Source organism: Convolutriloba macropyga, chromosome 6 (genome assembly GCF_964194025.1).
Source record: "Convolutriloba macropyga chromosome 6, txConMacr16.3, whole genome shotgun sequence".
Taxonomy (NCBI): domain Eukaryota; kingdom Metazoa; phylum Xenacoelomorpha; order Acoela; family Convolutidae; genus Convolutriloba; species Convolutriloba macropyga.
Window position 1 is genome coordinate 33,067,715 of NC_134473.1, and position 17,118 is coordinate 33,084,832.

General features: G+C 35.8%; 1 protein-coding gene across 1 annotated transcript in view; it reads right to left on the reverse strand.

Moving 5' to 3' along the window:
* Window positions 1-17,118, reverse strand: part of LOC142341625 (T-complex protein 11-like protein 1) — a 43,424-nt gene that overhangs the window by 13,270 nt on the left and 13,036 nt on the right. Inside the window, exon 7 of the mRNA XM_075392719.1 lies at window positions 6,349-6,485. Coding sequence (XP_075248834.1) covers window positions 6,349-6,485 — 137 coding nt within the window. The remainder of the gene's footprint in view (window positions 1-6,348; window positions 6,486-17,118) is intronic.

Here is a 17,118-nt window from a genome sequence, read left to right on the forward strand (position 1 = left end):
TGTTGTTACTTAACGCCCTTGGGTTTTACCTGTTTATCACTTTTCAAAGCTCTAAGTCATTGAAAAAATATGTAAACACATCTCACACAAAAAAGTCGGAACAGGTACCAATGTTTTTATGGGGGAACTTTTAACTTTCAAATCATTAACTAAATAAGACTTTGTTTCAAAGGTTTCCTTTCGTTAGTTACAAAAGTTAAGTGATCTTTTCTTAATTCGTAAACGCTCTATTAACGAGCCTCCATTTTATTTTTTTATAATGATCTGGTAATGCTAACTTAGCTTAGCGTATTTCGCATTAGCGTAGTTACCCGTCCTCCGGCTACTTGAGAGGAAATAACGCAGTAAAAAATTATCCAATGTGTTCTGAATTGAAATGCATCCTTTCCAATTAAAGATAGATAGCATAGTAGGCAAGCATGTTGTGATTTGTCAACATTGATACATTGTATAATATTCAAATTGAAACCATTGATAGCTTCTCAAGTACAAGGTTAACAAAATTGACTAATTTCTGGGCACAATTTGGTACTTTTTCTTTATATGAATCACAGAGAAAAAGCAATCAGGTCAGTAGTACTCTCTAATGAGAACCTAAATATTTAGGTCAAGTGCCTTCAAATGGACAATTTAATGTACTAATTATTAATGTACTACGTACGAATAGAATCAGTTTCCTAAGATAAATTTCGCTCTGCATTTTTTTTCCAAAATAAATCAAAAGAAAAACAACACTTCGGATAGATTTTGAGTGGGATTCCAATTATTAAACTCTGGAAAAAATAACCCGGAGATTGCAGGAAAAAGAACCGATTGAAAAATTGACCTTTCATTGGGACTAAAACAGACAGGGAAAAAACAGCAAAAGACGAACATAGACAGCCTATTGTCAAAATATTGGAGCGTTCTAATATATTATACATATATGAACTAATGAAAACATAGTACTGATACCAAATAGCTATTATCTTTGTAAACTGATGCAAAAAGTATTTTTCGCCCTGCGAAACTAGAAAGTAAGAAGCGTTCATTCATGGAATACAAATTCGGTTGAAAATCAATTCTGTAACAACCGAAATTAAACTTCGGAGAAAAGAAAAAAAAATTGACAATGCCATTGAATATTTTAACATTGTTTTCAACTTTTCTGACATTAAAACTTTAATTGTAAGAATCAATTTTCAGTTGATTTAGTATTCTGTGAACAATGTTTCTTGTGTGAATCTGTTTTTGACCCCTATTTGTTTAACACCCTATCATTTCACACCGATTTAATCCTTTCTTTAATTGGAACTATTAAAATCGGCCCGTGTGACTTGACATGAAAATATCACAATCAAACATTGGAACAAATTATTCGCCTAATTATGAGAAAACATGCTTGTAATGCCGAGTGGTTATTTGAGGGGTGAAATGATATGTTATTCTATACGGGGTTAAATGAATAGGGTTAGAAGAAGTAGAACCGTTTCTAGCAGATAATACTCCAATACCTTGTTAATGCAATCTCTCAAAGCAACAATAACTTTGTGCGAAATTTCAAATCTGAAGACAAGGATTCTCGATAATGTAGTCTTCAAAGAAAAGTACATGAGATAATTTCTGAGATAAGATTTGCAAGAAAAAAACTTCTAAGAATTTCACATCCCAAAACCTCCAAGCTTGCATAGATATGAAAACTAAACTAGTTCAATGTCATTTTTGAAATGAATTTACGCCACGAGACATCATGTAAACCATTTGGAAAATCTATCAAATGCACATACAATTGCATTAATGCAAGTATTAAAGAAGTCACTAAAAATTGAAAGCAAAAAAAATTAAAAGCAAAAAAGCCGACGTAAACCAAGTATGTTAAGCACATATTTGCTAGTTCACATAGTTCACATATTTGCTGAGCTATAAAATCACACGTATTATAAAAAGTAAACTTGAAATATGTAAAAATTTTTTGGAAAAATTTGGTCAGTTAATCTTTGTCAGCTGATAACTTTTCAGCAATCGGCGGGGCAATGTTTTAAAATAAAGTTGCACTGATTAACCATAGTATGGCGGCAGATCACCAATGCCGGCAAATTGTATAAGGCTCTTCCCGTACCTAACTCCAAGTGCGTTTCATTACTGGGCCAGTATAAATGCAATTCCTTATCATTACTGAATCATAGACTGATTCATGTCACTTTTTTGACTTGTCGACTTGCGTTCAGTCTGATTTTATAATGGTCAGACTTGGGCCAAGTGCAAAAATAAAGTTCCGTAGGGGGATCGAACCCACGATCGAAGCCATAGAGGTTTGTCCTCCTTTCTGCGTCATCATAACTGTTGAATGTTTGGCTTTTGCGCCGTTTATATACGCCAGAAGGAAGCAAATTTCAAGCGACAAAGCGAGCAAAATCTATTACATGAGAGATTTGCATTTACAATTACCCAGTACTGATTTACACTAGGAGTTCGGTACGAGTTCTCAATTTTTCAAACATACCGCTACGACAAGAATTAACAACTATCAAAAGTAGCTTAGTTGATCCGAAAAAAGAAAACATAAACCGACTAACGTCAGATGAATTGCTCTCGAACCACAAACGGCCCAGTTAAATTGAGAGGGCGTATTCTGCATGGGTGCAAAAAACTCGACAAGAGATGGGTTTGAACCCGCGACCTCCTTGGTGTCAGTCTGCCACATTAACCACTCAGCTACAACGGTTTTGCTACTCTCTCGATTGCAATAGCCATTATGCTTGCAACTTAATTTCGGAATGAGAGCAATTTAGCTCACGCAAAAATTAAGAAGTCAAGCGTGAAAAAGTCACTTGAGAGCACAAAATGTTCTAGAACAGCAGCGTCAAAAGCGAATTTCAAAGATTTTGTATCCAAGAAACAACTTTCAGGCAAACCAACACTACAGTTATTTTCAGTTACCAAAGTGAAGTTTACAAAGCGGCTTCGTTTAACGTATATGAGAACACTTTTGATTATCATTTTGGGCACAATGAGAACACTTCAAATTTCAAAAAAAACTAAAATAATCTAGTTTGAGTGAATCTGATTTTTCCTTTAACGTTTACATTGAAACAATAAAGAGGACACAAATTTTTCTATCTATTGGAGCATAAGCTATAAAAATCTTATTGATATACATAAAAGTTGGGAAATATCCAAGATGGGAAAGTCTAAAACAGATGAAAAATAGTCGAAGATAATTTAATACTGTTAAAAAAAATTAATTCGACAAAACTGGGAGACTGCGAATACCAGGAAAACCCCTCCAGAAAAACATCTTATTTTTGCAAGCGGCTTTAGAGGTATTCCTGGGCAAAATCTTGAATGTTTTGCTAAAATCAGCTTATTTGGGGTTCAAAATATCGGGTATTTTACTTAGGAACTGCAAAATTTGCGAAATTTAACAAATGGTCAAATTAATCAGGCAGTGAACAATTTACGGTTGCTTGATAATAAAACCAACAAAGTATTATAAACATAGCCGGCAAATTTCCAAAAACTAGCCGCCGTTGACCCGCTTGACACACATTTGGATTGAAACAAAAAAAAAGAAGTTAAGAGATAGAAATTGACAAAATTTTTCTAAGTGTCAAAGTGTTCTTATTTGGTGTGTAAATTCTAAAATTACACTTAATTCAGCTTCTAAACCGAACTCTATTAAGCATAATACTAATGCCAGCTTGCAATTGCTTTAATAAACTTTGATAACCTCATGCACTTAGAGTAAGACTTAATGACAGGGCTTTATCGGTTTATCCCGTTTCTTTTGATTTTGCTGTTTTGACTTTGACCGCATTCACTCCATTGCGTAATTCAATTCGCAAAAGAATTTAAAATCCATTTAGTGATAGGCAAGTCAGTAGTCAAGCGTGAAAAATCACGACTTCTGTAAAACGAAAAATATGATCAAAAGGTAAAGCGAATTAAAAAACAGGACAATTCCTGACCTACAATTCAAAGAATTTTCATTGACTTGACAAAAAACTAGACCTAGAATGGACTGTGACTATATTGAAAAAACCATTTAGAATAAAATCCTATCAAAAATCGAAAAAAAAAACAGTACAAATAAAAGCAAAAATGCATGCGAACAGAAAACCACTAGGAGAAAGCGAAAAATTGTCCATTCACTGTTTTCTCACTCTGCTTAAAAACTAGAATAAAAAATTTAACGACGCAAAACCCCCTTCCTTTTCGGCCCACTTCCTGTTTCCGCGTGACTAAAATCATCACTCCAATTTGAAATCAAAAATCATGAAAATGTGTGATTAGAGCTTAACATAGCCGCAAGATTTCCGGAAACGACTCGGGACAGAAAATTGACTACCGTAACTAACACAAATTGCCTATGCTAATCGAATTGTAACAGTAACAGGCAACATAACAATGGAAAAGTAACTGAAAAAAAAACTGATAAATAATCTGATAAAGAATTTCATTACAAAACAACTACTGGCAAAACCCTTTCGACACAGGCAGTGCTTTTTCAGTAAAGGAATACCAATTGCTCGAAAAAGTGAAAAAAAAAATTAAATAGAGAAAACCGAAAGGCAAAAAATTAAAAACAAGGTAGAAAGAAATATTTTCGACTAAACAATTGAAAATTATCCACAAAATGCCAATATGCTATTTCCCCACTAAGTATTTGGCAAATAAATTTTCATTACTGCTTCTGCTCAGGCACTTACCCGCCCGACACCTGTCATTAAACAATAAAAAATGCAAAGAATGAAAAAAAACCCAAAGAAAATTGTGTTAATTATCTCAATGAAAAGTGCCCTCTCTGACCTTCAATTGCAACTTTTAGGAGCAAAAGCTGTAAAATAGCTCGAAACTAAAGATAGAGCAATAGCAAGAAGTTTAAAATGAGCAAAAATATTTAAAACATAACCGACTAACATCGGGCGAATTGCTCTCAAACGAGCGGTTGGCTCCGTCAGTGGCTAGCTGTAGCTTAATTGAAGGGGGCATGAGGTGAGCGCAGCGGGGGGTACACCGTGGGCAACAGTGGGAGGTCAGTTTTTGGCTGAACGGGACCCTTGCAGCCTGAACGATGTGCAGCGGTGATGATGCGGTTTGGGGGGGGGGGGTGAAGTGAGAGTGGGCTGATGTGGGGGTGTGTTTTGGGGGGTCTATCTCCAAGAACCGCCCTTCACACCATAAGTATAAGTCTCCAAAACAGTTTCTGTGAATCACATACCTGGGGACTAGTGAGCTGAAAGGCTCTCAGAGCACTTATTACCCGCTGGGTGCTACCTGTTTATCCCGTTTTTGACGAAAAGTCAAATGGGTCAGACAAAAAATTCGTCAAGCGAAAAATTACATTAAAAAACGACCAACAGGACTAATATAATTGCTACAAACTTCGTTTGAGAGCAATTAAAAACTTAAAAAACAGACAAAAATAGACCAAAATTTGCGTAAACTTACTGAAGTGCCTTTAAAAAACTACTCAAAATCAACAACAATTGTATTTAAAGCCAACCAAAACCACTAGAGAAGCTTATTTGAACCACAGAACTCCCACAAATACTATAAAATATTGAACTAGAGTACAAATTGCTTAAAAACGTACAACGTGGCAAAATGGTAAAAAATAGCTCAAAATTGAACCTTAAACTATTATTTAATTAAGATAGTCAAAAAGCTTTCAAACGCACTATTACTAGTTTGGGTATGCGATGCAAACATCTTTGATAGAAAAATTGGAGTTTAAACTAAAAAACTGATTTGAAAATGCCACACGTGTTCAAAAAAATTTCGCTCGCTCAGCGAAAATTTTTTTGCACCTTCTTTTCTCGCTCTCTCTCTCTCTCAAAAATACAACGTGAACAGAAAACCACTCTCTCTTCTCTGTGCTCTTCAGCAATTTGACCTAAACACCTTGTTTTCACGCATTTCATCTATTTCAAATACTCCAACAAAATTACCGATCAAAAAAAAGACGCTCCACCAATACTCCTCTGCGATTCGTAAAAAAGACAGCGCCCCAATACAGTTAAAAATCTTCGAATTGTAAAAAAGGAGAGCGCCTAAATAATAGCCGTTGAGAGGCTGATGGCGGCTATTAATAAATTTAATTTAAAAAATCAAATTGTCAGACAATGAAATCTCTCAATAACTTTAATATGGCACGTCACCTCTTAACTTTCAAAAATGCATAGCCATTGTTGTGAGCATAACGCAATGAAAAAGGACAACATGGTGTGTATACATTCGCCATTTTTAAGGAAAAAATTTTCAAGCGGACATTATTAACCGTGCAGCTGTGCTGTTACCTTAACGAAGACAGAAACTATGTACTGCTGTAAATTAACATTATTGAGCGTATAATTGGAGTAAACCAACCTTTCTGAGTAGCTAGCAGTTTCTCGAATTTCTCTCTCTCATACTCGACTGAATGTTGCTGGAGTAGTGGTCTGGTCTGTGCAATTAGGAAGTTGGCCATGTCTAATTTCATAAGATCCAAAGTCTTCAATATCTCCCTAGAATGAAGCAAAAAGCAAATAAAAAACAATTTAGGCCAACTACATTCAGAACACATGTCAAAAAATAATCAAACGTTAAACAAACTAACCTCATTTGGAAAAAAAATCAAAAGAATTTTTAGTCACTTGAAATATCACAGCCAGCAGATAAGACATCCACAACTCCAATTGCGGCAAAGCTCTTAGGTGAAAACCGTATAGGCATACGAGGCAACCAATCAGGGGTTCATGAAACCAGGTAAATTAAGATACCATCAGGAAGTGACATGTAACTTCATTTAAAGGCTCTACAAGACACATGGCAGCGGACCATTTTTTCCAAAAATGGCTGACTTCAATATCAAATTAAAAAAGCTGATATATGATTAAAAATAAAGTTATCGAATACTTAAAGTCCAAAAAATAGTCGGCAGTTTGCAGAGATGTAGCTGCCATTGAGCCCTTTGACATTAGGATTGAAACAGAAACGATAAATTGACATCCTATTTTTTTCAAACTGTTGAAAACGTTATTTTTTAGTTAGACTTCAGCTTCGCAACTGAAGGCTGGTAACCTATGACACCAACACTAATCCAGATAGGAATTTGCTCCAAGGAACTTTGATAACCTAACGCTCTTCGACTAAATGATCGCGATTTATCGGTTTGTACAGTTTATCTGAGTTTGCTCTTTTGACCTACCCCGTATTCACCATACTTCGTAACATTGTTGAACGAAATCTAAATTTCATTCAAATGAAGAAGTGACTGAAGCAAATGAAGTAAAACGTCAAAACCGTGGCCTGTGAAAAAAAGAAAAACGTGAACGACGAAAGGTAAAGCATAATAAAAACCAACAAGACACGTCCTGAATTACAATTCAAAGAACTGAACAAACCAAAGACCTGACATTGAACCTCCCTAAACAGCCTTTGATAGTGAACAGAGCGTATACCAATAAACACAAACATGACGGCACAAATTTCAGAAAACTCACTGTTTCCCATTTTTCAAAACAATTTTTGTTAAAATGACTGGTTTAAAAGTCAAAACCCATTAGCTAATTGCTGGAAACTGAAACAGATTCAATCGTATCTCATTAGGAAGCGGATGAGACCTGTATATGCGGAGACCATGAGAGCAGAAACCAAATTGATAAACAAGAACAGTAAAAACCTGAAAATAGCCGTTTCAAAGTAAATGAGACGATAAGATGACAAACAGTCTCAAAGTAAATGAGACGATAAGATACAATCTGAAACCGTGAAAGAGCTTCGAAATTTTCAATCGGCAAGTTTATGATACGTGTGAGACATAAACCGACTAACGTCGGAAAAATTGCTCTCAAACGACAGGCGGTGCAATTTAATTCAGGTGGTAGCCTACATACATTTTTCTTTATGGGTGCAAAAAACCCGCCAGGGTGGGATTCGCCAATAACCTCTGGAGTCCTCGACAAAACCATTAACCACTCGCCTTTCAGGCGCCTGTGATTCCCTGCGCTACAATGGCGTCTATTTTAGCAACAAACTTAACTTCGGAGTGCGAGCAATTGAGATCACTCACAAAAGAAGACAAGCGTGAAAAATTCACTGGAGAAGTTGGTGAATGTTCTCGAACAAAAGCGCACAAACTGGCAATCAAATTCTTGCATAAAAAGGCACATTTACAATAATTGCTTCGAACTACGTTTGAGAGCAATTAAACTGTAAGTTGTGTTTAAACGAGCAGGGCCATATAACAGAAGCCGAAAAAAATAGTTGAAAATTGAAAGAACGGTTGAACAAAACATTGTTGAACAAAACTGCCAATCAATTTTTCAAAACTGCTGATCAACATTGTTGAACAGAACTGCTAATCACTTTTTCTTTAAACAACCATCCGTCTATTAAGTACACCGTAAATTCTATTTTGTTTTTACGTTGTTAGCTTTTCATTTGAAATCCGCAGATGATATGCAATGACCTGCAATTAAAATTTTAACATAAACCGACTAATGTCGGAAGAATTGCTCTAGAACGACAGGCGAGTGCAAAAACATTTTACCCCACCGGGATTCGAACCATTGACCTCCCGTTTTATAACCATATCCACTACCGACGGTGCTATTTGGCCCTTACTATTGCTCAACTTCAACCAACTTTATACTAGCAACAAGAGTGAGAGCTATACAGATCACTCAAAAATGAAGAAAGAAAGCGTGAAAAGTCACTTGAGAAGTCAGAGAATGTTCTAGAAGAAAAACACAAAATGGTCAAGTGAAAAGTTTGCATAAAAAAGACCAACACGTTTACAATATTTGCTATGGACTTCGTTGAAGAGAAATTAATCATTCTTATCAGGAAGAGTCGAGTCATTGAAGTTATATCAAACAAAAGCGGAGGACCCAATAAGGACCAATGAGGTAAACAATATTCACTGGCAACAACAGAGCAAATTTAAGTGTTGTTTCTCTTGACAGATAACATTTTTCTGATCTGATTTAAAGTTTTCGGTACCAAATTCTTTCGCGAAGTCTTTAGAAAACCAGTAGTTTTGTTGAAAATTAAAATATTTTTATTGTCTCAGCCAGAATATGTGTTGCATAGAATATGCTCCTTTTAACACATCATCCACATTGGACTAAAAATTGAAGCTCTTGAATATTGTTTTCCTAATTTTTCCGAACGTCAACAATTTTTCATATATTGGGCAAAATTTGGACATCAGTATTAAACTACTGAGCTTAACATTTGCACTTAAGGCATGTGCGCTAAATTAAGTTTAAGACATTTTCAGTGTCTGTGTTTAAGTTTCTGTGTGTAAACCATCGACTAAAAATTGTTTAAGTTTCTGTGTGAAAACCATCAACTAAAAATTGTTTGATCAAGAATCAGGCCTTTCTTAAGCGTCAGCAACTTCCCCTGCATCAGAAATTAGACTTTGACTCTATCCATGCGCTACATAATTAGACTGCGTGACTTTCACAGCAGTATCTCGAAGAAAAATGGGTTGCCATGAACGAATGAATAGCTGCGGAATAGACCTGCGTGCCGCATAATAGAGATAGAAATGGATACAGATACAAATTGAAAAGTTATCGACGCGGCCAAAAAAGCTTGTGTAGAAAAATTCAGCAATAAAATTAAAAAGCTTGGTAAAATTCATTCCTGAGAAGCCTTTTTAAGACCTTTATTACACATATGAGATCTTTTGACATTAAACTAATTCAAATTGAACTGAAGTTTAAAGTGTAAAAGACATTTTATTGAGTGAGTTAAGCCAATTATGATAAAAATCAAATCACGCAAACGATCTGTAAACGTTTGAGTGTGCGAGAGAGAGAGAGAGAGAAAAAAAAACGAGAGAGTGATAAATGACACCACGCGCGCAAACGACGAGTGACAGGAAGACAAACAAAAATTTGACTTTTCCAGCTTTGCTGTGTGAACAAATGTAAAACAAACAGACTTGAATCATCGACTTTCCCAAGACTGAATCGATTGTATTTCATCTCAAAACCATTATTCTTTGGCTCAAGATAGCTAACTACAAGATTGTAAAAATAAAACCCGTCCGTCGTAACGAGAAAAAATCAGCATTGACATCATCGAAGCCAGCAAACCACCAATTACGACGTCAACCAGAAATGATACAATTATTCAAGATAGCTTAAAAAATATTGCAAAAAGCCGAAAACTAGAAACAAAATTGAGAAATACGAGCCAATTTTGCACACGAAACTCATTGTTGGGCTCTCAAAAGCTCCGTAATATCACGTACAGAGGTTTCTATATTAAAACAGCATCGATGAAAAAAATTCTAAACAAAAAAACCAGACTACTAGCAAGAAAATTGAGCCAAATAGACAAAAAACTACTAAAAACGGTTATCTATATGCGCAATTCTGTTAGAAAAGAAGCGTTTTTCGAAGTCGAAAAGTCATTCACTGAACACATTATGTGATCAAAAACTTTTCTGGCTCAGAAAAAAGTTCACATGGGGTTTTTTTTACCGGAAGTACTATTCGTTCAGACGGAGTTCTGACCTAAAGGCGAAAGTGAGTAAAATTGCCAAGAAAAACAATACTCCTCTTCGAGTCGCAAAAAGAGCGTCGGACGACGAAACAAAAAAGCCAAGAGTACCGCAATAAAACTTCACTCAATTTACAGCTTCGCAGCTATAAACACAAACCGACTAATGTCGAAAGAATTCCTCTCGAACGACAAGCGGGTGAAAAAACAATTGACCACACCGGGATTCGAACCATTGACCTCCCAATCCCTAACCAGAAGCACTGCCCACTCGACTATCAGTCCCTTCCTGTTGCTATCCTACAACCGAGCTATTTTAGCAACCGTTTATTTTAGCAACAAGCTTTACTTCGGAGTGAGAGAAATAGAGATCACTCAAAAATGAAGCACGAAAGCGTTAAAAAGTCACTTCAGAAGTCAAAGAATGTTCTAGAAGAAAAGCGCAAAACGGTCACGAGAAAAATTTGCATAAAAAGACCAATACGTTTACAATAATTGCTATGAACTTCGTTCAAGAGCAATTAAATAGCATCAACGAGCTGCCTATGTTCGAAAAGGCAAAACAGTACAACGCCCAACGAAACGAAACGTATCCATGAAGACGAACAGCTGCGGTTAACACTATAGTTTTCTTCCCTGGCAAGAATAGATTTCACAACCTGCAGCGCGAGAGCTTGAAAATTATAACGCCTTGCGACAAGATTCATGGTTTACGAGAAATTCCTCTTCGAAGCCAAATTCACTGTGGGTTTTCTCAAAAAGTTAAATAACGAACAATTACAGCCACGAGTAAGATGAGGTGCATTTTGCAAAATCAAAAAAGGTTTCAGTAAACGTTTGTTTTAATTTAAATTTATAGATTCATTTAAAACTTTTCATTTAGAAAGCAAGTTTACATGTCTGGAAAGCATTTCAAATTAATCAGCCGTTCGTGTTTTGTCCCCTCTCGTCCGCAGCGGTTGGCTTCGTCCGCAGCTAGCCACGGTTTAGTGACCTCTGTGCCCTACCTCTTTATCCAGTTTCTGAAGACGAAAATCAAGTGCGTGTCAGACGGAAAATCGGTGAAGCAAAAAAATGCAAAAAGAGACAAACAGGTTTAATATATTTGCTACAAATTGCTTTTGAGAGCAATTAACAATGATTTCGTAAAAAGTGCCTGCTAGATCGTTTATGATTTTTAAATCATTTCTACTATCACTCATAAATCTACTATCAATCATTTCTGTTAATGAGGATCAGAGATGATGGTATTACGCCACATAACAGCAGTTCTCTAGCCTTGTTAATAAAAAATATATAAAAAAGAACTGAAGAAGGCAAAATCCAAAAAAAAAAATATTCAATTTCGCAGTAAAAAAAATTCAAAACCATTTTTTTTGTATCCAAAGTTCCGCAAAATGTTGCTAAAATTCAAGATATTAATTTATTAACAACCATTTCATTGTCTCAAGAGACTATGCGGTATCCCTGTTTCAAGCCTTAAATAGTGAAATTGTTTCACAGGCTCAAAGATCCATACACATGGAACAAAAAAATTTTCCAAAAATTTGAAAAGCTTAAATTTTATCCAAAAATTACGAAAACTGGAGTAAAAAAAAGTGTTGATCACTATCCTATTAACTCTGGAAACTATGCAGCAGCTTATTATCAGACCATGTAGGAGGTCCCAGAGCCTCTGGAGCCGGAAAAAAATTCAAAACCAGTAAAAAAAATGCAAATATTTTAAAAAAAAGTTGCTTAAATTCGTGATATTAAAATCTTGAAGAAGATTCCATTTTATCTATAAACTGTGCAGTAACATAATATTAAACCCTAGAGGACGTTCCATGACTCTTGAGGCTAAAGAAACCTAAAAAATGAAAAAAAAAATGACAAAAAGACAAAAACACTTAACAAAAATTGCAAGTTTTATAAAAAAAATACTAAAACTTGTGATATTAAAAAGTTGAAAATCAAGCCATGACCAAAAAAAATTTCCAGAAACTTAACGATAGTTTTCTGACCCTTGAGTTTCAAAAAACCTGAATAATGGCTATAAATGTCAAAAAACTGAAAAAAATGGCGAAAATTGTAGAAAAAGGCTACAATTCGTGATGTTAGAACCTTGCAAGAAATTCCATTTAAACTAGAAATTATGCAGTCACCTATAATGAAACCCTAGAGGGTTTTTTTTTTGGCTCTTGAGGCTGAAAAAAAAACCTAAAAAACGACAAAAAATTTTCAAAACTTGAAAAAAAGCAAGTTTTATCAAAAAATTGCTTAAATTTGTAACATTAAAAAGTTGAAAAACTATTCCATGGCCAACAAAAATTTGTCGGCAACTTATTATCAAACCTCTTAGGATGTTTTCCGGCACCTGGGCCTAGAAAGACCCGAATAAAGAAAAAAAAAGTCAAAATTTGAAAAAAAAACTGCAGATTTTGTCAAAAATTGCCGAAATTCGCGACGTTAAAATGATGAAACTATTCCACTACCACTAGATACTATGCAGTAACCTATTATTAAAACCTAGAGGAGATTCCTTGACACCTAGAGCTGATAAAAATCAAAAGTCAACGGGGGCTGATGGGGAGAGAGGGGGTGGTGGGGCAACACTGGGGTGGGGGGGCAACAGCGCAGTGGGGGGGGGGGGGGGGGGGGGGTCAACAGTTGGGGTGTCTTCAACCTCAAAGAACCGCCCTTTACACCATAAGTATAAGTATAAGTCTCTAAAACAGTAAGGGCTGAAACAGAGCTGAAAGGCTCTAAGAGCACTTAATGCCCGCTTGGCGATACCTGTTTATCCCGTTTTTGAGGACGAAAAGTCAAAAGCGTCAGACGAAAAATTGGTCAAGCGAAAAATCGCATTAAAAAACGACCAACAGGACTAATATAATTGCTACAAATTTTGTTTGAGAGCAATTAAAAAGCAGTTGCGAGAAGAAAGAAAGTTAAAACATAACCGACTAAAAGTCGGAAGAATTGCTCTCGAACGCCTAGTGGGAGCTCTAATGATTTGCAGCCTGCTTCAGTTGAGGGGGGGGGGGGGGGGGGGGGAGCTTAAATGGAACTAAGAAGTTCAATAGTGGGCTTCATTCGCTCTAACCATTGCAAGTATTCATTGCAAGTATTCGCTCTAAAAGGTAAAAGGTAAAAAGGTCGATACGGGGGGGCAATTTGATTTATGAGTGATTTAGCTGAGAAATGTTTTATGGGTGTCAGTCTGATACTTTAATCAGTAAGCTACAATGGCTTTGATTATCTTTCGCTCACATTCGCTTTTACATTATCAACAAACTTTTAAGATTAAACCGCCCTTCACACCGTGAAATTGCCTCCTCAAAACAGTTTCGGTGAGATACATACTGAGACTAGTACGGCTCAAGAGAGCTACTCAGACACTTAATGCCAATGAACTTATCAACATGAAAACCGAATTGAAAGAACTATCAGAACAATTACATCTGATGGTGAGACAGGCCATGAAACTACTACAAAAAAGCTACACAAGCTTCACAGCCGTACGGACATTTTCCGGGCAGACATGAAATAAGAAATTGTATCCCCGTCTAATCTTATCGCGGTAGATGAAACACGACTAAAACTCATTTCCTGATAGTTTTATGGCTCAAAGCGCCTCCAATATCAAAAGAGCCTTTATCCCTCGAGAACTGAAGCGCAAATTAACATACAGAATTTCTATTGCACGCAAGCCAACATACCTTTTATTGTTGAACAGGGAAGCTTTCAGAGGACGATTATGATATTCGGGTCATGGTCGGTCGTTGCTGTACATTAAAGACGACAATTTCCTTTACTTCCTCTATTAATTATGAAAGGGTCACCTTTGATAAATGCGCATAGCGACTTTCTTTACAAGTCTTGACAAATAATTAAAAAAGGCTCCCCTGCGCCAAATTATCTGTCTATTCTTTCTTAAAAGCAAAAACTGCGTTTCAGAGAATTGATGCTTCTAATAAAAAAAATCTCCGAGAGATTTAAAACTGTACAATAAGTGATTACCATAACCATAAAACTTTAAAACACCTTTAAAAACATACAAAAACTAATGGATGCCTTGGTAACTAGTCAGTCAATGATGGCTAAGTATCATAATTTAAAGTATCATAAGATTTGTTAAATATCACAAGCTTATTATAACTTTTATATTGGTATACACAATTGGAACCAATCTGACAGACCTGCGAATATTAGCCTCGAAATAGACTGCTGAAACCTGTAGCAAAAGGAGAAAACAGAACGAAATTCAAACAATAATGTCGAACGAAGCCCTGCAACTTATGATAATTTTAAGTGAACTATTGTGACATTAGTTCATGCTTAAAAGAAGCATTAGAAATGAGTGAACAAGTCTCCTTACATAGTAAAACGTAATTTACTTGCTTTTGTCGGGGTTTTTCATGGCCCATATTTCAATATCGACTGCTAATTTGTAGTCCTTTTATTGAACGAAATTACCAAAGTGCACTGGGTTTCGATGAAAAATTTATAAGTACACTACCTGACCATCTGATCAATGCCAGCCAAAACACAACCAAACTCTTCAAAAAGTTGAGAAGTTAAAACAAACAAACAAACTAAACAAAAATATACTCATTGTTAAAACTCTTGAAGTTTTTAACCCGACGGCAAAATTTGATCCCTTTAAATATACCTATGTCAAAAAATGTTCAAAACCAATTTTTGTCTCTGAAATCAGTTCAGTATTATATCTGCAAGACCTGAAAAAAACTCATTAGCCCTTGAAGATCAATTAACTCGAAAATGACCAAAATTTTTTAAAAAATGAAACCAATTGCAATTTTTAATAAAAAACGTTGCTAAAAATTGCGATATTAATAACTTCAGAATCATTTCTGTGTCTCTAAAGGCTATCCAGTAACCCAACGCCAAGCCTTAAAAAATTCAATGGCTCAACGATCGATATTGCAATAATTTTTAGAAAATCAAATTTCAAAAAATAGAAATGCCTTCTATTAATAAGATGAAAACCATTCCCGTGCCCCCTTTCAACTATGTTATAACATACTATCAAAATCTGGAGGAGATTAACTGGCTACGGAGGCAAGAAAAACTAAATTAAAAGACAAATATTTTCAAAAAAACTTTTCAAAAAAAAAGTTGCAAATTTTATCAAAAAATTTTTAAATTTCGATCTGCTAAATTGTTCAAAAAAAAAAATCCATTGACACTAACAACCATGCAGTAACTTTTTAAGAGACCGTGGAATAGGTTTTCTGGTTTTTGAGACTCGACAAATATCAAAAATTGACAAAAAATCAGGAAAACTTAAAAAAAAAATAGATTTTGTCCCAAAAACGCTAAAATTTGAGACATTTAAATGTTGAAAACCAATCCTTTGTTACTAGAAACTATGCAGTGCCCTATCATCAAACCTTAAAGGAGATTCCCTGGCCCCTGAGGCTTAAAAAACTCAAAAAATGACAAACATTGTCAAAAAACTTGAAAAAATTGCAAAAACTAGTATCATTTTGCGTGTTTGTGTTTGTAGTACCTAAACATATAGCTCATAAAATGGTCATAACAAGTAATTTTCTCTCGCAAAAGACCTTATCGTTTTTTAAAAACTTCGACATCAGACCAATAGAACAAAAAACTAAAAAAAAATTACAAAAGAAATATGAAAAATTGCACCATTTTGAGCCCAAAAACACCAAAAAAATGACCTTTTAACCTTATATTAAGGCCATCCCAGCAGCTGCACCACTCTAAGCACTTGACTACTAAAGCCCACGTTGGGCCTCTAATGAAAGTTACTGCCCGCTGGGCTTTACCTGTTTATCCCGTTTTGTAAGATCAAAGTCATTCAAAAATGTGTGAACAGATCTTAAAAAAACCACAGCGCCCCAATACAATTCTAACTCTTTGAATTGTAATAAAGCTAAACTACTATTGAAGCTAATCGGCTAGAATCATGTTTTTTATCAGCGTCTCCGATCCACAATAAATGATTTTGTTGCAGAGCAGTCTACAAACAAAATGGGGAACAGAATTATAAATGGGTTAAATAGCGCTACCCATCATAGAGCTATTCCTAAATGATGGGGAACGCATTTCTGATTTTCACGTCACGACACAAACATAGCATAATAAGTCCAGGCGTACAATTCAAAAAATTTTCATTGACAAAACAAAAACTAGACCTCGAAAGGACTATGAGTGAATTGGGAAAACAATTTACAACAAAAATCAGATCAAAAAATTTTTAAAACATAACCGACTAACGTCGGGCGAATTGCTCTCAAACGACCGGCGAGCGGTTGGCTTGGTCAGTAGCTAGCCACGGGGGGGGGGTGCACCGGGGGCTGATGGGGGCAGCACTGGGTGGGGGGGGGGCAAAAGCGCGGTGGGGGGTGGAGCCAATAGTGGGGGTGGGGGGGTCAACAAGGGGGGGGGGGTGTCAACCTCTAAGAACCGCCCCTCACACCATAAGTATAAGTATAAGTCTCCAAGACAGTTTGAGCTGAAACAGACCTGAAAGGCTCTAAGAGCACATAATGCCCGCTGGGCGCTACCTGTTTATCCCGTTTTTGAGGACGAAAAGTCAAAAGCGTCAGACGAAAAATTGGTCAAGCGAAAAATCGCATAAAAAAAAGACCGACAGGACTAATATAATTG